The 21147-nt window shown below is 45.2% G+C and overlaps 1 protein-coding gene across 10 annotated transcripts in view; it reads left to right on the forward strand.

Annotated features, from left to right (window-relative positions):
• raraa (retinoic acid receptor, alpha a) overlaps positions 1-21147 on the forward strand; it is a 602035-nt gene that overhangs the window by 552824 nt on the left and 28064 nt on the right. For all 10 annotated transcript variants that reach the window (XM_085966524.1, XM_085966522.1, XM_085966525.1 and 7 more), the window contains 3 exons: positions 6630-6790; positions 15169-15345; positions 16916-17120. In XM_085966524.1, coding sequence (XP_085822650.1) covers positions 6630-6790; positions 15169-15345; positions 16916-17120 — 543 coding nt within the window. The remainder of the gene's footprint in view (positions 1-6629; positions 6791-15168; positions 15346-16915; positions 17121-21147) is intronic.

Raw genomic sequence — 21147 nt, forward strand, 5'->3', positions numbered from 1 at the left:
ACCTGTCAACGCTAGGATTAAATGCAAGTGTCATTTTAGAGCTGTTATTTGTTTTTTATTATTGCTTAGTATTTGCAGTTGCTGACATAAATAATTCTGATTTTAGGTCTAATTACTGATTGTTATTGCCTACTCCATTCAGCATTAGTGACCTTTCAGCCTGCACAGAATTATAATTTGGGGTTTGTTGCATTTCAGCACTCGGGAGGTAATTGCCCGTGAAAGTATATGCTTTCCTTGTTACCACTTGCAGCCTGTTTGTTTCTTCCCCCCCCCCCCCCGCCCACCCCAATTTTTGACTTTCTTTCCTGAAAGGCACTGACTCTTGCTGGGGTACAGATCCACAGATACCAGCAGCCCCCGAGTGCCTTGCCCAAGTGGGCATTTTCATGGATGAGCCTAGACAGTGAGACTTGACGGCCATTCAGCCGTGGGGAGTATTGCAACCGGGTCTGGTCCTGTCCTTAGTGAACATTTACACATGCACACTTTGCAGTAGGAGTCACATATAGAAATAAGAAACAGGAATCTTGGCAGATTTTTCTGCTCCCCACCCCCCCCCTCCCCAGGGGGTGGTGAGACCAATTGTAGCACCTCTACTGTCTTTACTAACTCAACTATCAGAGGCGCTTATTGTGTTGTTTTAAAATGTAATTAAATGCTGCAGAGTGTCTTGGCCTGAGTTTGTGCCTCCCTGGCACTTCTGAGTTGCCAATCCTGGCCACGTAATCAGGGGAAGGTGGCTTTTCCCTGTTACGGAAGGAGGAAAAATACAAGCCAAATTGCCTTTGGGTGCTCTTCTGCATCTTCTAACGTCTGGAGAAATTGTAGCTTTGATAGGTTACCTGGCTCAATCAAAGAATGGTATGAGATTAGGGTTGTTAACGCTGGCTGGACATATTCCTGGAAGTTTCATCACATGACCTCCTGCCTCCAACTGGCCCGCCCCCACGCTCCTGCCATTGGCCACCCGACATGTCCATCCTCGTGGTCCTCCCCCTTCCTAAGCCAATCAGAAAGTGAATAGACTCTTTATTTTCCGATTGGATGATTCTTCACCGTCAGTCAACAACTATTTTCCCCCATGTCCAACGTTTTTATAAAGTAATAAACAAAAGTGTTTAAAGAAAATTAAAAGAAACATTTTTTAATGTCCCTATGAGTTTTCCCCTGGGTTGCTCGCAGCAGTGTCCTGGAGATTGGTCTTCAATCCCTGGAGACTCCAGGGCAATTCCTGGAGACTCCAGGGCAATTCCTGGAGACTCCAGGGCAATCCTGGAGGGTTGGCAGCCCTATTTGAGATGCTAGGAGGCTTAAAAAAAAGGCAAGAAATAATAAAGAAATATGGAATTTAAAAATAAAGCGACAAGACCATTGTGGGGGCGGGGGCAGAATTAAGATATTGATCTGCAGAATCTCAATGATGAATCCGCGAGGGAAAGTGGTTTTGTGGTGTCTGCTGACAAATAGGAATAAAACAGCAACATGACCACTCTAAAGAACGCACTGAATCTATTAATTATACAGAAATCAAGAGGCTCATTGTAATTGGAACCTCTTTCCATGGGAAAGGCACCTGCTTGGAGATCCGCTTGTTCCTGCAACTCTTACAAAAGGCCTTTAGATTTGTGGTCTTGAAAATCGAAAGATCAGCACTTTCAAATGAATGGCGTGGGGGGTGGGGTGTCTCAGAATCCTGCATTTTATTGTCAAGAATGGCTTGTCATTCATCTGACACAGCAAAGACTTGATAAATGAATATTTACCACAACTTTCAGCTGCCTATAGATTTTCCTGTTTGGGGTCCCTGGTTCCAAGAATATAGAGTGAACTTGGTTTCATTCCAGAGCCGTGCCAACGTCGGGAAATGTGGAAAAAAAAAAAGTTTGCCTTTGTAGAACCTTGTTTTGTAATATTTTTCTGACTCCACATTCTTTGAAGAAAAGTGTGAATGGATGATCAGGGTTATAATGCCCTAGCCGTACTGTTCTTCCTGCTCTTATACTGGTACCCTTTGGGAGCAGTGCTGGGGAACACTGCTAAGTTGTACTGTCTGCTTGTGTGTCCTAGAGTCCTGTACACACATACATAAGGTGTTTGGGCATATTCCTACATTTATCCGGCTAGATATGTGAATAGAAATTTGAATATTGTTGTAAGACCCATTATCTAAGTTCAGGATTATTATAGTTCTTAGTTGTAAGTAGTTCTGATATTGTTTGAACTCACAACAAGGTTCTTGCAGTATTGACTGAGAAACACTTTGATGTCAATGCATGAACATTTGTGCCCCTGTGCACTGACACCATGATGTCAGGGTTCATCGTGCATTGTGGGCTGATGTTGTGTCTGTTGTAGTTACGCTACAGTTAATTTACATCTTCCAGGTGACCCCCGCCATCAACACCAAGCAATGCAGCCCTGACAGGGTCACACTGGGACCAAAAATCCAAAGTTCCAGCTTAAGTTTTGGGACCTGCTTGCTCATGACCTCCGATGCTGACCCTGCCAAAGTTTGCTGGATTGGGCGAGTACACAATTTCAATAAAGCAAGTGGGCGCTGGCACCACGAGGAGTATCTTAGATGACCACCTAACCTAGAACACAAACTTGAGGAGGAATGTACTGGTTCTGGTGGCTGCCAGGGACACCCCTCCATAGAAACATCCTCTAAGTGGTCCATCAGCACCATTTGTTAGTGGGCAAAAGAAACTTGCACCTTTCACAAATCATCGGGGGCCAGGTCAAGTCCGAAGGCTAAACTCCCAAGTTGGATTCCATGTCCGCTGATTGACGGACTGCTATACCTGCATTCTCTTAGTGTACTGGCCTGCCAAATTGTCACGAGTCCAGGACGTGAGAACTCCTGTCCTGGGAATCTCCAACTTAGGCCATGCCCCTCCCTATGCTGCTGGCCTTGTTTGAGGTGGGAAAGGAAAATACAACCCTTGGGCCTAGAAATTCAGTTGGTAGCGCCAGCGATTAGCGCCTAAAGAGCCCGAGAATTGGGGCGTTACCCAATTTTCGGGCGGGCGCAGTGAATATAGCGCCACCTCCCATATTGAGTATCCTTTTAGCGCTGGCGCTAACTTTTTTCGCTCGCCCGCGGGCGCAGGCAGATCATGACGTCATTTCAGTGTGCAACGCCTTTTTGGCGCCCCGGACCGGATATTCGGTGGCGCCCGCAACCTTTTCGCCTGGCGCTATTAGTGACAGTTGGATGGAGCGTTCCCAGGCCCTTCTTGGACTCGGGGGGTGCTATTTAAAGGGGACAGCACTAGTATAAAAGCTGCAGCCATTTGGGCTGGCCATTCTGATCGTTGCTGGAGAGAGTTGCTGACCTTCTGTTGGACAGTAATTTTCTCATTGAGCCTTCGGAGGCACTGGCACTGGCAGCTTGAGGGCCCGGCTCCCGAGCTGGTGATGCAGCATCTGAAAGCAGGGATGTGGAAGAGTGGCTTTAGCAAAAGGACAGCTTGGCAGCAAGGGATGCCAGATTGCGGCAAGGCTATGACATGGGTCCACAGTGAGAAAGCATGCTGGCGGGGGGAACAAGTGGAAGGAGACAGTTGTAAAAGGTGAGAACCTTACCATCGCTGTCGACAATGGGGTCGGCAGCTGCAGTGGTTACAGGACCACTCAGACATCCTCCAAGAATCTGGTGGACTCTCTCCTCGAGATCCGTGAGAGTGACCACTTGTGGAGGTCCTCCACCGGTGCGAAGCTGGTCTTTGCCAATCCTCGCCAGCTTGGACTGCAGGGGAAAGGAGGGGAAGTTATGTTACATGATGCCCTGAGTGATCATCTCATGCCCCCCATGGTAGAAGAGCCCTTACATGACGCCTTGAGTCAAATGTGCATGTGTGTGCCCAGAAAGGGCCATGGGTGCTTGCTGGCAGATGGCCAATGGGACACAGCCCACCCTGTAGCCATAAAGTCAGGTGCAAATGAAGGGATGCAGAAGTTTGCAGAAACAACACTCACCCTCACGACCCGAGTGAGGTCGTTGAATTTCTTTCTGCATTGGACAGGGCTCCTGGTCACCATGCTGCTGGAGTTGACCCTCTGGCATACATCCCTCCAAGCTCGTTGGTAGCCCTTATGACTCGGCCTCGTGCCATTGTCTGGGTAGAGAACATCTCGCCGGCGCTCCACTGCGGCCACCAATTGCTCCAGAGCCTCATTGATGAAGCGCTCTGCTCTCTGTCTCACCTTCTCCATCTGGTCCAAGTTTTTAGCGCCAGAGAAGGGCCTGCGCCGATTCTGAGCCCTGCAAGGCGCAGTGTGTGCATGCTGAAGCTGACTGACCCACCCCTTTAAGAGCTGGCCGGCGCCTGGAAGTCTCGTGGTCATCAGTAATAGAGAGCACCTGCGCTGCGCCCGTCCACTCCGATATTGGGTTGCGCCGGAAGATTAGCGCCTTAGGAGTCCCGTGTAACGCCTGAATTCGCGCCTCAATCCCCTTTAGGGGCGATGCAACCCAATATCGCGCCAGGCGGCGATAAGTTTCGTCTGGCTATAAACTTTGCGCAGCGCCAGTTCTAACGCTTTCAAGCGGGGCTATACCCAATTTCTAGGCCATGGTGTCTAGTTTATAGCTTATTAATTGCTGGACTATGCAGTACAGGACTGTGCTGGTGGCAGCCCTATTTGTGATGGTGCAGCAGACAAGTGCAAACTGCACCAGCACAAGATGTGCAGTGTCACTGGGGCATTAGTGACATTGTGTATAGAGGGATGTTCATATTATGGGATTGGGGTACAGGCTAAGTACTCATGATCATGTTTGTCCAAACTACTGGGGTAGGTTTATATTCCAGTCAGGCTTTTTTGTGTGTGAAAGGAATACTTCTGGTAGCAAGGGGTCATGCCTCTTGATGTATGTGCTCTTGTCACTTAGTTGTCACTTCTTCCAAGTTGCCAGATTAGTGAAATGACACTAACCTTATATCTGAAATGTACTTATTTTCTTCCTGACCTTTTAGGCAGATTTAAAGAAGCTAGATGCCCTTTTAAAGGTTGGGACATGTGGCTAGCAAAATTCAGCTCCAGACAAGCCAGCTAAAATCTAAACATGCCCAGACCCAGTGACACTCTGTCCCTGAGGAGCAAAAAAAATGATATGGCAAAGAGGTTATTTGCTTAAGAGGAATTACCGTATTAGTACAAGATGATAGATCTCTCTGTAGAGTTATACCCTTGAAGATATAAGATCAGGCTGTGCTCGTTATCGGTCAATTTAATTTGATCTTTGCAATGATTGACGACATGGTGCAGCTGCAATTTTCTCTTTCTAAATTTTCCGTTCTCTTTTTTTTTCTTTCCCTACCCTGTTATTGAATTCACACAGCAGACGTGAGTGATTATATGCGCAGTCTAATAGTTTAGTAATGAGCTCATTCCTTTGTGAATCGTGCTGCACAGCTTTGGGCTCTGGCTGTCATTTTTCAGTTACAATAATAATTAGGCGTTGGAGCCAGTGCACCAGGCTCACCACCCTGCTTCATTGTATTTCTCCGTTCCTAGACCTCCCATTGACCGCCCTTGTGAATTAATTGTGCTTTTACTTTAGCCGTATACTCTCAGCGGCATCCAAGTGGTACTCCGACCACCAAGGACATATTTTAGTGTAAGGAATGTGAACTGTGTGCCTGCCTCAGCACCCTAGGCCCAAAGTTTTATGGTTCCCAAGCAATGTTCCCTTTAAGCTGCGCAGCCACTCGGCGTTCCAGGGATCCCGCACAGCGCTCCAGGGGTCCCGCACGGCGCTCCAGGGATCCCGCACGGCGCTCCAGGGGTTCCGCACAGCCGGCGAGCCGGCTTTTAAATTGAAAAAGCCGCACATACGTGGACTTTTGAATGTGCCGCACAGCCTGTTAAAGGCGCCACACGGCCCAAAAAAAAATTACGGGGAACATTGGTCCCAAGTCAGTGTAAGTTAAGCGCCTACATGCAGCTTGAGCCTCCAACAAGCCTGATGGCTAACTCCCAATGAAAAATGGGTACTCGCAGCCCATGGGCAGTGCCGTTGCTTTACAATAGCAAATAAATCCAGTTCTGCTTTTATTACTTGAGATTCCTTCTGGTGCTTTCGGGTTTGAATTCCATGATCCTGTCCATTTTTCCTGTGTCTTTGGTCATGGGTCTCCGATCCAACGCTATTCTCCCGGTGCCCTAAGCAATAACGTAGAAACGGCACAAGAAGCTTTGTGGCCTTTAGTGGCAAATAGATTTCACAGTTATGTTTGTGATCCGGGTTTTGCATTTATTATCTTTCGTCCTGTCCTGGCATTCCTGCTGGAATTATTGCTTTAAATGATTAATATTTTTTTCCCTCAGCCTTGTTCTTTTTCCTTCTCCTGGAAATCCCTGATGCAGCACTCCATTGTCTAACTTAAGAGGATGGGGGTGGGTGACCTAATCCCAGGGCACCGAATCACAGCTATATCACTAGCCGCTAGGGAGGTGCAAGTTCAAGAGCTGTGTTCTGAAGCTAAATTAATTGAGAGAGTCTGACGAAAGTGTAACCAACATTTTTAACACACCAACGAGAACTAAAAATCCTGAGTGAGGAAATCCTGGCTCCTTAACCAACAGCTATTTGTCTTTCTTTTTCTGCCACTTCCCAGCTGTGCGAAATGACAGGAACAAGAAGAAGAAGGAGCCCCCCAAGCAGGAGTGTTCAGAAAGCTACACAATCACACCCGAGACTGAGGATCTAATAGAGAAAGTCCGCAAAGCCCATCAGGAAACCTTCCCAGCACTGTGTCAGCTTGGCAAATACACTACTGTAAGTATCAGTGTTATACATACTGCACTAACTAACTGCTGTAAATACCAATGTTAAACACACTACTTAGATTTTTCACTAAATACACTATGATAAGTACCAGTATTAATAACCCTAGTGTAGACAGAGTGTCAGATGTATTACTGTTAGTGCCATTGTTAAACATACTGACTGGATCCAGTGGCAAATATACTACAGCAAATATTGTGCTATATTATGTTACTGTAAGTACCACAACTGCCACATTGAAGACAAACACTAGTATCATTGTGTGTATTTAAAATCAAGTGCATTAGTTGAACCTTTTGACCGTTTTTTATGACCAATGAAACGTGATGTGAGGCAGGGCATCCCAGTGGATTATGTCCACCATCCTCTCGTCATCAATGCTCACACAAGAACAATGGCCACTTTGGCTAAGGTACTAGAGAGTGACTGGTACCCATGGAGCTGTAACCCAGCATGGTGTCAATGCCTTGAAGGGAGGGGAGATAATTAGCGGAAGGAGGAGGGTAAGGAGCGGGTCCGTGTCTAGGAATTCCACGTGACAGGATCCCATTCAGAGCTAGTACATCACGGAGAAGGAGGAATTAGTGGAAGAAGAATCTGTGAAGCTGTTGGATACCCACCATGTGGCCAGGTACAGAAGAAGACCAGTAAAGAAGGGTTATGGGAATTGAATAAGTACACAACCATTAGCATCCATGTTACGTATATAACTAAATCTAGTGTATTCAGACTAGTTCCACAAATACTACAGGAATAACAGACATAGCAACAGAAAACGCTGGAAAAACTCAGCAGGCCAGGCAACATCCGTAGAGAGAGAAACAGAGTTAACGTTTCAGGTTGAAACCCTTCTTCAGAACTGAGAAAAAAGCAGGAAATGAAACAGATTAAAAGGCCAGTTTGGGGGCTGGGAAATGGGGGAGGGGATGAAAGAACAAAAGGGAAGGTCTGAGAGGTGAAGAGACATTAAGAGATATTCAAGGCGAGACGAGATGGTAATAGGACAGGTAAAGAGACAAAAGATGGCTCTGGATGAAGTGTGAAATGCGCTGGCAGAGTGAGAGACAGCTGCCATGTGGGAGAGAAAAAAAGGAAAAGGCACAAACCAAAGGTGTGGATTAAGAATATATAAAAATGTAATGGAGCCGAGGTTATGATCTGAAATTTCAGCCTGTTCTTGCCCCACGGAACTTAGCTCTTCCTATCTCGACTCTATCTTTTCTCCCCTTGTCCAGTCTCTTCCCACCTACATCCGCGACTCTTCTGATGCTCTCCGCCCCTTTAACAATTTCCAGTTTCCTGGCCCCAACCACCTCCTTTTCACCATGGACGTACAATCCCTCTACACTTCTATCCCCCACCAGGACGGCCCGAGGGCGCTCCGCTTCTTCCTTGAACAGAGGCCCAACCAGTCCCCATCCACCACCACCCTCCTCCGCCTGGCTGAACTTGTTCTCACATTGAACAACTTCTCCTTTGACTCCACTCATTTCCTCCAAATTAAAGGTGTTGCTATGGGTACCCGCATGGGTCCTAGCTATGCCTGCCTTTTCATGGGATATGTGGAACACTCTTTGTTCCAGTCCTAATCGGGTCCCCTCCCTCACCTCTTTTTCTGGTACATTGATGACTGTATCGGTGCCGTTTCCTGCTCTCGCCCTGAACTGGAAAATTTCATTCACTTTGCCTCCAATTTCCACCCTTCCCTCACCTTCACATGGTCCATCTCCGACTCTTCCCTTCCCTTCCTCGACTTCTCCGTCTCCATCTCTGGGGATAGGTTATTAACCAACATTCACTACAAGCCCACTGACTCGCACAACTACCTGGACTACATTTCCTCCCACCCCGCCTCCTGTAAGGACTCTATTCCATTCTCCCAGTTTCTCCGTCTCCGCCGCATCTGCTCCGACGATGCCACCTTCCACACTAGTGCTTCTGCCATGTCTTCCTTTTTCCTCAACCGAGGATTCCCCTCTACCGTGGTTGACACGGCCCTCGACCGTGTCCATTCTATCTCCCGCATTTCTGCCCTCACCCCTGCCCCTCCCTCCAGGAACCACGATAGGGTTCCCCTTGTCCTCACCTTTCACTCCACCAGCCTCCACATTCAACAGATCATCCTCCGCCATTTCCGCCACCTCCAATGTGATCCCACCACCAAACGCATCTTCCCCTCCCCTCCCCTTTTAGCATTCCGCAGGGGCTGCCCCCTCCGAGACAACCTAGTCCACTCCTCTATCACCCCCAACACCCCTTCCCCTTTGCCTGGCACCTTCCCGTGCAAGCGCAGGAGATGCAACACCTGCCCTTATACCTTCCCACTGTCCAGGGCCCCAAACACCCCTTCCAGGTGAAACAGCGATTTACTTGTACTTCTTGCAATCTAGTATACTGTATTCGCTGCTCACGATGTGGTCTCCTCTACATTGGGGAGACCAAACGCAGATTGGGTGACCGCTTTGCGGAACACCTCCGTTCAGTCCGTAAGGGTGACCCCGAGCTTCCCGTCGCCTGTCATTTCAATTCACCGCCCCATTCCCACTCAGACCTCACCGCCCTCGGCCTCTTGCATTGTTCCACAGAAGCTCAGCGTAAGCTCGAGGAACAGCACCTCACCTTCCGATTAGGCACTTTACAGCCTTCCGGACTCAATATCGAGTTCAACAATTTCAGATCATAACCTCGGCCCCTATTATATTTTTATATATTTTTTATCCACACCTTTGGTTTGTGCCTTTTCCTTTTTTTCTCTCCCACATGGCAGCTGTCTCTCTGCCAGCGCATTTCACACTTCATCTAGAGCCATCTTTTGTCTCTTTACCTGTCCTATTACCATCTCATCTCGCCTTGAATATCTCTTAATGTCTCTTCACCTCTCAGACCTTCCCTTTTGTTCTTTCATCCCCTCCCCCATTTCCCAGCCCCCAAACTGGCCTTTTAATCTGTTTCATTTCCTGCTTTTTTCTCAGTTCTGAAGAAGGGTTTCGACCTGAAACGTTAACTCTGTTTCTCTCTCCACGGATGTTGCCTGGCCTGCTGAGTTTTTCCAACGTTTTCTGTTGTTATTTCGGATTTCCAGCATCCACAGTATTTTGCTATCGTATAGGAATAACAGATAGGTGGGTTAAGACACAATTCTGGGTGGTTTTTATTTGTTTTGGACCAGTATGGACAGAAGTGAGAAACCCATCTATGCAAATACTAGTTCCAGACTGAGGAGGGAGGATCGCAGTAAGGACTGTCATTTATCTCCTGACCATTTATTATTTCATGCAGCCATAAACAATGGGCTTGTAATGTGACTGGTGCAATAGACATTTGAAGGCACAATAGTACTGAAAAATAATAGGCAATTTACAGAAATAACTTGTAAGTAGATTTGACTTCAAATATCAACATTAAATATATTTAACATATACAGAGTCCCTTCTCTTAGCTTACTCAGGTTAACATTCAAATCTAATTAAATCCTTTCAACATTCTTTGGAAGAACGATGAGTTCGACCTTCATACACAATCCAATTCAGCATCTTTAAGATATCTGTATCAGTAGTGCAAGCAATACATTTATTGGAACAGCAAAGTGGTTTCTAAGATCTTCAGAAGTACCAATTCAAACTGATTGCTGATATTCTTTTCTCCCTGGCCATAGGGTGTGCTTCATCTTCACGAGAGGCTTCCCCACAGTGCCAACATTCTGATCTGTGACTAACTGAGGATGCCAATAAATGTCTTGCCAGTCATGGGACAACATGATGGGCCTGAACATGCTGCCTGGTCTCTTAGAAATCACCGCCCCAAAATTATGCCATGTTATAACAATGTTCAAACGCAATCTGTAATCTGAAATTCATCTCACCACTGTTTTAGCAGAGACATGACCCATTTCAAGTAAATTTGAAGTAAATGGGTTAATATCTTCACTGAAATAGAGGAGAGAGAAATGTCAGGCAAGTGTGTTAATTATTCATACACTAAAAGCCCATGGTGTAATCTCAAGGGCCATATTTCTGTGCAGTAGTAATGGGAAATTGGGGAAGTTGAAATTAATTTTAACACTGGTAATTATTGCAGTGTTTATTAAATTGTTAATTGTTAAAAGCATTTGATGCAGTCCTGTCAGTATAAATTTGAAAGAAACATTGCTACCTCTAATGACTCAGTGAGTTTAGTCAAGGAGCAGTTGAGCCATACAGGCTTGGAAAGTCCCTGGTTCGAGCACTGGCCTGTGCTGAGATAGCTGATCTCAGATGGGGCAGTGGTAAGGGTGCTGCAATTGGATTACAGCACCCTGAGTTGTGGAGGAGAAAGATCAGGAAAAGTTCCTGTCCCTCATCACGATGAAATGAGTCCTGCTGGAAAATGAACCCCGACTGTTGAATGACCTGCCAGAACTCACTGTAAAGGCTCGCTCATGAGGAGGAAGTAATTGGCTGAGGTACTGGAAGGTAATCAGTGCCATACTCTGGTGAGGATTAAATGCCTTCAGTAAAGGAGGAATAAACGGACGAGAAAAGAAAAAAAAAATAAGGATATTGGATAGTATGTGCCATCCCCTAGAGCACATGTCTGATGTTGGAACATCTATGTAAATGTAAGACATTGAAATCTGAACTTCTTTGGGATGAAGGGACAATAGCTCAGGTAAGATAATATTGACTTCCCCAACAATGAGTTACAGGCTTGAAACCCGAATGTGACAGGGATTTGATTATTATCTCTCTCTGGGAAACATGCACCAGTTCTTGCCTAGGCCACTAAATGGGCCATTGCATCATCAGCCAGGCTGTGGTGAGAGTGGGACAGAAGTGAGAAACTGTCTGGGGAAAACCCGCCGAAGTCAGCATACCAACCAGAAGCAAGCGTGATGTCTGGTTTGTGTTGAAGTAGCTGAATTCAGCTGATGCGGAAATTGGGGTGCTGCAATTGGCCTCGGGACGCCTTGGATTAGGGAGGGGGATATCAAGCAAGGTGCTCACTCCTGATTGCTAACCAGCAATCTCTACTGGAAAATGCTCTTGCGGATGTCTGGAGGGAACAGGATCAGACCTTGGCTGGGGCTGTGATTCCCTTCATGGTCAAGTAGTCTGCTGACGCTTGCTGTCTCGACTCAGACGTGAAGAATGGTCATTTGGGTGCAGGTGCTGTGGACCCTAATCCTGGCAAAAGTGTCATTACCTTCAAAAGAGAAGGGAAACAAATTGGAAGGAAAAGAATGTTATCCAGTAAACTGTTCTAACAGCGTTCACAGATGAGTTTGTAACCAGGCTGTCTCAGCCTTGTGAATAAAAGAGGAAGCAAGGTCAGAAATTGGATGCTAGGTCTCTATATAAGCACCTATATTATGTTCAACGGCAGGTTAGTTCAAAATAATCTTGTGTGCTTCGACCGTAATAATGATCTCTTATTTTGGCAGCAGCTGCTCCCATTAATTTTATTTCTTAATCCTTTGTGTCAAGCGAGCGTATGTTACATTCTTTTGTTTTACACCCCTGCTTGCGCCATTCCTCTGTCCTAGACTGTCATCCCAGGATGACAGTTGTGAAGGTCAGTGTCTTATGCATGGCAGAAACTCTGCTGCATTAAGCACTTTATTTTCTTGCTTGCTCGCAGTTACTGCCAAACCAAGCAGAAACAAGCATTCCATTAAAACTGATCCTTAAACGATGTGGCATCTATTAAGGTTGTTCTGTCCTTGATCACATGTACAAGTGCAGAAGTGACGGCGAAGAATTTTTAGGAGAGGAAAAAGTAACTGCGATGGAGCTGTCTGAAAGTAATGCGCTGTAATCTTTCACCTCCCGAAAGTGGTTAAAAGGATGAACGCAGCGGCCATCATTGTCACTGCCACTGTTGTCATTACCACTGTGACTATTTGCTCGTCTGCTTGTTAGAAAAGACGCCTTATGGTATTAGCTCTGCTTGTTTAATGGCCCTGTACAAAGTTCAGATATTGTGATTTAAAAGATGGCATAGTGGTTAGCACTGTTGCCTCACAGCACCAGGGACCCGGGTTCGAATCCGGCCTCGGGTGACTGTCTGTGTGGAGTTTGCACATTCTCCCCGTGTTTGCATGGGTTTCCTCCGGGTGCTCCGGTTTCCTCCCACAGTCCAAAGATGTGTGGGTTAGGTTGATTGGCTGTGATAAATTGACCCTTAGTGTTAGGGGGATTAAATGCGTGGGGTTACGGGGATAGGGTGGGATATGTGTTGGTGTAGGGGTTATGGGGATCGGGTGGGATATGTGTCGGTGCAGGCTCGATGGGCCGAAATGGCCTCTATCTGCACTGTGGGGTTTCTGTGATTCTGTGAAAAGAGAAATTCTAATTTTCTCCCCATCCTTGCCTAAATGCCTGACTCTTGCAGGATTTTGTTTCTTAGGAAGTGAAAGGATGCTGGTGCCCAAGTCTTCCTATGTGAGCCTAGACAGTGATTATGGAGCTCATCGCAGCTGAGCCTGAAGCTGTCCTCACCCAAACATGCACTTGTGCACACTTGCAGCAAGGAGTCACCAGAATCCATATCCCAGGAATGTTGAAACCCAATTCAGTTCTGTTGAGTTGGAATCAGCTAATTCCGTACCAACTGGGGATGGGGATAGAATCTGGAGCCCTCTCATCTATATAGCTCAGTATTACACTACAGGGAGTACGGAGCCATGGGGAAATGTTTGGGCTCAGAGCCATGTGGCACTTTCTCATCACTTCGTCAGAATTAGGAACAAATTTATTGTGTACATCATTAGGTACATTCTACAAATTTGTGCTCGTCATGCATTTCGGGAGTACAAGCGGGAAGGGCAGCAGGCCCGACAGGATTATCCATCCATTCGAATAGCTGGACAGTGATGCAACATCTGCTGATATCTGTACCAGAATTTGCGCTTCAGTCAGGCGAAGCTGTGTGCCAGGAGCAAGAATTCGTAAAGTTACACACGATACTCATTAATTCACAGAAGAATTAATGTTGCTTACAGTTTTCCCTATTTCAGCTCATTCAATGTTTTTATTCTTAGTTTAAAGCAAATGTATCCAAAAATGATTGTTAAAAACCCGTGCATTTGATAAAGTCATATCATGACCAATGTTCTCTCTCTAAGGCACAGTAATGGGAAAGGTCCCGCGCAGGCCGATCAGCGGCTTTTACATTCTAAAACCGCGCGTGCAGAGAAATTTAAAGGGACCGCGCATTAAAAGAAACAGGCCGCCCAGAACAAAGCGCAGTTTACAGGGAACATTGGTCATGACCCAAAGAAATAGTCACCGTCACCGGCTAATCTCTTTTATTGAAAAACGGAATGCCTGTTTTTCTTTCTAATAAGCAATTTACTAATGAAACCACATTGCTGAATATTGAGGGGGAAAAATTCAGTATCGCCCCATTTGGGGCGCTGTTATCGGCCGTGCGCAAAGTTTAGCGCCTGGCGCTAATTATCGCCTCCGACAACAAACTTGGCTTTTATCGCCCCTGGAGGTGATTGGAGCGCTAAATCAGGCGCTTCACACCTGTCTTAAGGCGCAAAACACCGAGGAGCGAGGTGTTACCTCAGAGTGCTGGCGAAGCAAGGAAGGGCAAATCAAAATAAACCTGCAAAGTGCTGCTCAGTACTCAAAACTCCTTCACACAGCGTTGAATCTCTCCAGAAGTCTCGCTCTCTCAGACTGCGTGGTGCAAAAATGTCACCGACAAAAAAAGGCAGGAAGCAGTCGCCTTTAAATAGTGCTTCCCTAGTCCCTTTCTGACAGCATAATGCTTCCCTCAACCTGTCATTGCTAGCAGCAGGCGGTAAGGCAGGGGGCGCCACTCAATATCCAGTCCGGGGCGCTAATGAGGCGTTGCGCCCTCGACTGACGTCACAATCTGCCGGCGCAGGAGATCGTGGCGGTAGTGTTTAGCGCCGCCGCAAAATGTCTAGTTAATTTCGCGAGGGGCACAAACATCGCCGCGCCCGGCCTCTAGTTGCTTTGCGCCCCAATTGGCGCCCTCTTAAGGCGCTAACGGGAGGCGCAAAGAACTGAATTTTTCCCCCTGAATGTTTTAAAACTGTCCATTCCCCCAATTTCAATAGCCGGTGCTTAGTTACAGAGGAAAATAACCATTCTTCCATTACAAAGAAACTTGTGTCCTTTGATCACTTACTCATACCTCATTCTCTGTTGGTTGTTTAGAAGGTGCAAGTGTGCTACTACCAATGTGGTGCTACAATTACATTGCAGGAAAAAACAGGCTTATGTTTCATGCAAATATTTAAATATCTAGTTTCGATTTTGCTGTGGGGAAAAAAACAAAAGTGCAGATATTTTGGAAATTACCATGATGAAGTATCCCACTTTTCCTGTTCTAATGTCACACTGTTCCCTTTGCAGAATAACAGCGCTGAGCAGCGAGTAACGTTAGACATTGATCTCTGGGACAAGTTCAGCGAACTCTCGACTAAATGCATTATCAAGACAGTCGAGTTTGCCAAACACCTGCCTGGATTTACCACTCTAACCATCGCTGACCAAATTACGCTCCTCAAAGCTGCCTGCCTAGACATCTTGGTGAGTACAGTATCTCTGTTTTATCTTTTATTTCCTCCAAATTTCTTTCTATTTTCCTCTCCAGAAGATACAGATTAATTGTTCCATGGGCACCAACCACCTGGTGCTTCATCAATCTGACTAATCTTGATTTGTGACCTGTGCCAGTTTGTGACAGCAGCTATTTGACCACAATGAGCCAGTGCAGTTAAGCCCAGTCCCTTCCTTACATGATCGCTGAATAATAAACTGGAGCCGGAACATTAGCTGATTTTTCCCCTCCCTAGCCCAGAGGGATTGAATCCAGCAGTGGTACCCCAACTGCTGCGCTGGCTGAGACTAGCTCAGTACAGACTTGGGATTGAAGCTGAGAATGTCCGGTCTATATTGTTCGATTCTGTACTGCCCAACAACCGAGACATTGGAGAATCAGCGGACTCCTCCTTTGGTGCTTGTCCAGGTGAGAGATGGCATGACGGAAATGGGGAATGTTGCCAATTCGTATTAAACACACTTACAGAGAAGGGTCAACTCTGTTACAATAGACTAAATGCAAGGTGTCCTTTCCTTGTATTTAGGTTTTACACAAGTAGTGTCAAAGCAAGCAACAGCAGCACTGAGAAGTTCTGCTAACGTGCAACTTTAACAGACACTGGACCATATCGACAAAGCTGAGAGGGTCCCATCCCGTGGTACTTGTAACAGTCTGGCATCACAGAACCAAGAGGCTCCTGGCACCTTTCTGAGCCTTTGAATTGTGTTGCCACAGCAAGGCAGGAGATACTCTATCTCAGACTGTTAACAAACCTGACATTTGGTGTCCGCAGGAGACTTTGTTTAAATTTACATTGAATTTATTTTTAGCTGGTCTCCGCTTGGGAGCTGCTAAGGATGCTATGCTTTGTTCCTGGGCCAGAGAGTGAGAAATATACTAAGGCCCATGTTCCTGATTGGTATCTAATGATCCCTTCCCCAAAGTGCACGTGGATATTGGGTGATCAGGTTTGGCTCTGATGCTCTTCATGGTTTAACAAAAATTTGCAACCCTCATTATCTTGGCTCATACATGAAGAATGGCCACTTGGACAAGGTACCAAAGAGCAACAGGCACCTGTGGAGTCATACCCCAGTAAGGAGTCAACGTCTTCAGGAGAGGAAGAGGGAATATTAGCGCTAAAATAGTGATCAGGGTCTAAAAAAGTCGAATAGCCAGGAGGTGAAGGATAAAGTACTAGCGCCCAGTCTTTACTTGCTTCCAAGCCTTTATTCACAGAGACACACATTACATACTGTGCATCCCCAGGATATGCTTGCAACCCTTTCCCAGCCTACTCCCATATATATGAGAGCAAGAGAGTCCCCATTTAATTCCCACCGCCTGCATACAATTAACACTCAATTGCTATACACCACTTAAGTACAGTTAACACAGTGCATGTCAATCTAGTCTAAGGGACATTTACCGGTCCGTGTGTTGCAGCAGAGTGGGCCATTTGGTACCAGTGTTGAGTGTGTGGGCTGTATACCTGTATTGGTCGTGGTACTGAAGAGTTAATCTGCATGCATTCATGTTGTTTCTTTGTTTTCTTAGATTCTGCGAATCTGTACCAGGTACACCCCTGACCAGGATACCATGACTTTCTCTGATGGCCTTACCTTGAACAGGACACAGATGCATAATGCAGGCTTTGGCCCCCTCACTGATCTGGTTTTTGCGTTTGCCAATCAATTACTGCCACTGGAGATGGACGATGCAGAGACTGGGCTCCTTAGTGCCATCTGCCTCATATGTGGAGGTAAGAGGAAGAGAAACACTATATTTCACGCCTATCACCTTTTTAAACTAGAGTTGCAGATAGGAATTGCAGCATATTGTAATATAATGTGGTACATTAATATTTTACTGCTTACAATTGCCCATGACTAATAATGGGAAATGAATCGGAGCAGTAAAGTGGAGTAAGTGTGGGGGAACATCTAGGGAGCAGTGATCACAATATAATAAAGTTTACAATAATGATTGAGAGTGATATTGATAATACAAAACCCAAAGTAATAGATTGGAAAAAAGCCAACTAATGAGGGCGGAGCTAAGGAAGGTAAACTGTAGAAAAATATTGCCAAAGAGGCAGAACAACAGTGGGCAATATTTAAAGGAGCGATCAATAGAGTTCAGGAGAAATATATTCCACAAAAAATAAAAACCAAGTAGCCAAGAATGAGATGCCATGGATAAATAAAGAGGTGAGGATAAAATTGAATCTAAAGAAAAAGGCATACACAAAGGCCTTGGAGAGGGTGCAGAGGAATATTACCAAAATGATACCAGGGATGTACCAGTTAAGTTATATTGAGAGACTAGAGAAGCTGAGATTATTCTCCTTAGAGCAGAGAAGGTTATGGGGAGATTTAATAGAGGTGATCAAAATTATGAGGGGGTTTTGATAGAGTAAATAGGGAGAAACTGTTTCCACTGGCAGGAATGTTAGTAACCAGAGGACACAGATTTAAGGTAACTGGCGAAATAACCAGAGGGGGAGATGAGGATTTTTTTCTGCCTGAAAGAATGGTGGAAGCAGATTCAATAGTAACATCAAAAGGGAATTGGATAAATACTTGAAAAGGAAAACATTGCAGGCTATAGGGAAAGAGTGGTGGAGTGGGCTAATTGGATGGTTCTCAATGTGCAGACACAAATGGCCTCCTGTGCTGTAAGATTATATGATTCTAAGTATACGAACAGTAAAGGAGAGGACAAAGGGGAATATAATGAGCTCAGGGAAGGGGTTAAAAAGACAATAGAAAGGCAAAGGAAATTAAAATATCAAAGAAAATAAAAAGAAATAATGAAGTATTCCTCAGGCACATAAGCAGCAAAAGGCAAATTAAGATAGGGATAGGTCCACTAAGGGGTGAGCAAGATAAACTCACAGGAGATGATACTGAACTGGCAGGGAAACTGAATAGATACTTTGCTTCGGTTTTCACTGAAGAGACTAACAAGGAGGAAATTACCACAGTAGAAGAAGTCAATAGGGATATTACAACAGTTAAAATAGAAAAAAAGGAGATACTAGCCAAATTTAAGGAGGACAAAGCCCTGGGCCCAGATGGATTACACTCATGGATACTCAGAAATTAGGGAGGAGATAGCAGTGGCACTAGTATCCATATATACAAATGAACAGGGCCAGAGGACTGGCAAACAGCAAATGTAATTCCTATCATCAAAAAGGAGCTACAACTACTCCAGGGAACTGTAGACCAGTTATCTTAACGTCAGTGATAAGAAAGATACTAGAGTCTTTGCTAAAAGATCAGATTTAAAAAATCTAGAAACAAAAAATATTTAAAAAAATAATCGCCATAGATTTCTAAAAGGAAGGTCACGTTTACCCAACTTTATTTCTTTGAAGAAATAACAGAAAGAGTGGACAAGAGCAATGCAGTTAATGTGGACTTTCAGAAGGCCTTCAATAAGGTGCCACATAAGAGACTCATGACATCAGTCAGGGTGTGTGGAGTCGGGAGCAGAATGGATTGAAAGATGGCTACAAAATATAAAACCGGGTGGAGTTGAGGAGAGTTTCTCGAACTGACAGAAAGTAGTACAGTAAGTGGAATCCCGCAGCGATCTGTGCTGGGATCACCGTTGCTCACTATACATGCACATGATTTGCAATCAAATTGGAGATGCGGTGTCAGAATTTGCAGATGATATCAAATTTGGGGGTATGGCTAAGCATGTGGAGAACTGCACTAAAATATAGGAAGACATAAAGAGGCTTGCACAGTGGGCGGATAAATAGCAAATAAAATTAAATATAGTGAAGTGTGAGATGATTCATTTTGGTAGATGGAATACAGAGCCCACATATTCTTTTGAAGGTAAAAAACTAAACGGGATGGTGGAGCAAAGAGATCTGGGAATACAGATACACAAATTGTTAAAAGTAGCAACGCAAGTTGAGAAGGCTATAAAGAGTGCTAACAAAGTACTGGAGTTCATTGCCACAGAAATAGAATACAAAAACAGGGAGCTAATGTTACATTTATACATCACTTCGGTTAGACCACACTTGGAGTACTGTGTACAGTTTTGATCTCTATACCACAAAAAGGATAGTGAAGCACTGGATTAAGTGCAGAAAAGATATACAAGGATGTTACTAGAATTAAGAGGATGCAACTGTCAGGAAAGATTTAGCAGGCTGGAGCACTTTTCTCTGGAAAAGAGAAGACTAAGAGGAGACCTGATATAGGTCCTTAAAATTATGAATGGGTTTGATAGAATGGATGTGGAGAAACCGCTTCCATTTATGTGCACGTCCAAAACAAGAAGGCATAAATATTAGATAGCCACGAACAGATCAAATAAAGATTTAGGAGGAATTTCTTTGCACAGTGATTGTTGAGAATGTGAAACTTGCTGCCACATATAGTACATAAGAACATAAGAAATAGGAGCAGGAGTAGGCCAATCGGCCCCTCGAGCCTCAATAAGATCATGGCTGATCTGATCCTAACTGCCAATCCACTATCACAGAACCATCCCCTGCATCTAACAGAATTAGACACACGAAATAGGAGCAGGATCAGGCTACACGGCCCCTGGGCCCGCTCCGCTACCCACAGGGCCATGACCGATCCGAACCTAGACTCATGTCCAAATTCCTGCCCGTTCCCCATAACCCTTTATTCCCTTTACTTCTAGGAAACTGTCTATTTCTGTTTTAAATTTATGTAATGATGTAGCTTCTACAGTTTTTTGGGGCAGCATATTCCATGGACCTACCACCCTCTGAGTGAAGTAGTTCCTCCTCATCTCAGTTTTGAAAGAGCAGCCCCTTATTCTAAGACTATGCCCCCTAGTTCTAGTTTCACCCATCATCGGGAACATCTTCCCTGCATCCACCCGATCCAACCCCTTCACAATCTTATATGTTTCAATAAGATCGCCTCTCATTCTTCTGAACTCCAATGAGTAGAGTCCCAATCTACTCAACCTCTCCTCATATGTCCATCCCCTCATCCCCGGGATTAATCGAGTGAACCTTCTTTGTACTGACTCGAGAGCAAGTATGTCCTTTCTTAAGTATGGACACCAAAACTGTACGCAGTGTTCCAGGTGCGGTCTCACCAATACCTTGTACAACTGAAGCAATACCTCCCTATTTTTATATTCTATCCCCCTAGCAATGAAAGCCAACATTCCATTGGCCTTCTTAATCACTTGCTGCACCTGCATACTAACCTTTTGAGTTTCGTGCACCAGGACCCCCAGATCCCTTTGTACTTCAGTAGTTTCCAGTTTCTTGCCATTAAGATAATAACTTGCTCTACGATTTTTCCTGCCAAAGTGCATAACCTCACACTTTCCAGTATTGTATTCCATCTGCCAAATCTCTGCCCACTTACTTAGCCTGTCGATGTCCCCTTGCAGGTTTTTTATGTCCTCGTCACTCACTACTTTCCCTCCCATCTTAGTATCATCTGCAAACTTTGATATGTTACACTCGGTCCCCTCCTCCAAATCGTTAATATAGATTGTAAAGAGTTGGGGACCCAGCACTGACCCCTGCAGAACACCACTAGTTACTGATTGCCAGTCTGAGAATGAACCATTTATCCCAACTCTCTGCCTTCTGTTAGATAGCCAATCCTCTATCCATGCCAGAATATTACCCCCAATCCCGTGATTTTTTATCTTAAGCAATAATCTTTTGTGTGGCACCTTGTCAAATGCCTTTTGGAAGTCTAAATACACTACGTCCACTGGTTCCCCTTTATCCACCCTATATGTTACTTCCTCAAAGAACTCCA

The sequence above is a fragment of the Somniosus microcephalus genome, chromosome 24 (genome assembly GCF_052327205.1).
Source record: "Somniosus microcephalus isolate GS21.2 chromosome 24, FLI_Smic_1.0, whole genome shotgun sequence".
Taxonomy (NCBI): Eukaryota; Metazoa; Chordata; class Chondrichthyes; order Squaliformes; family Somniosidae; genus Somniosus; species Somniosus microcephalus.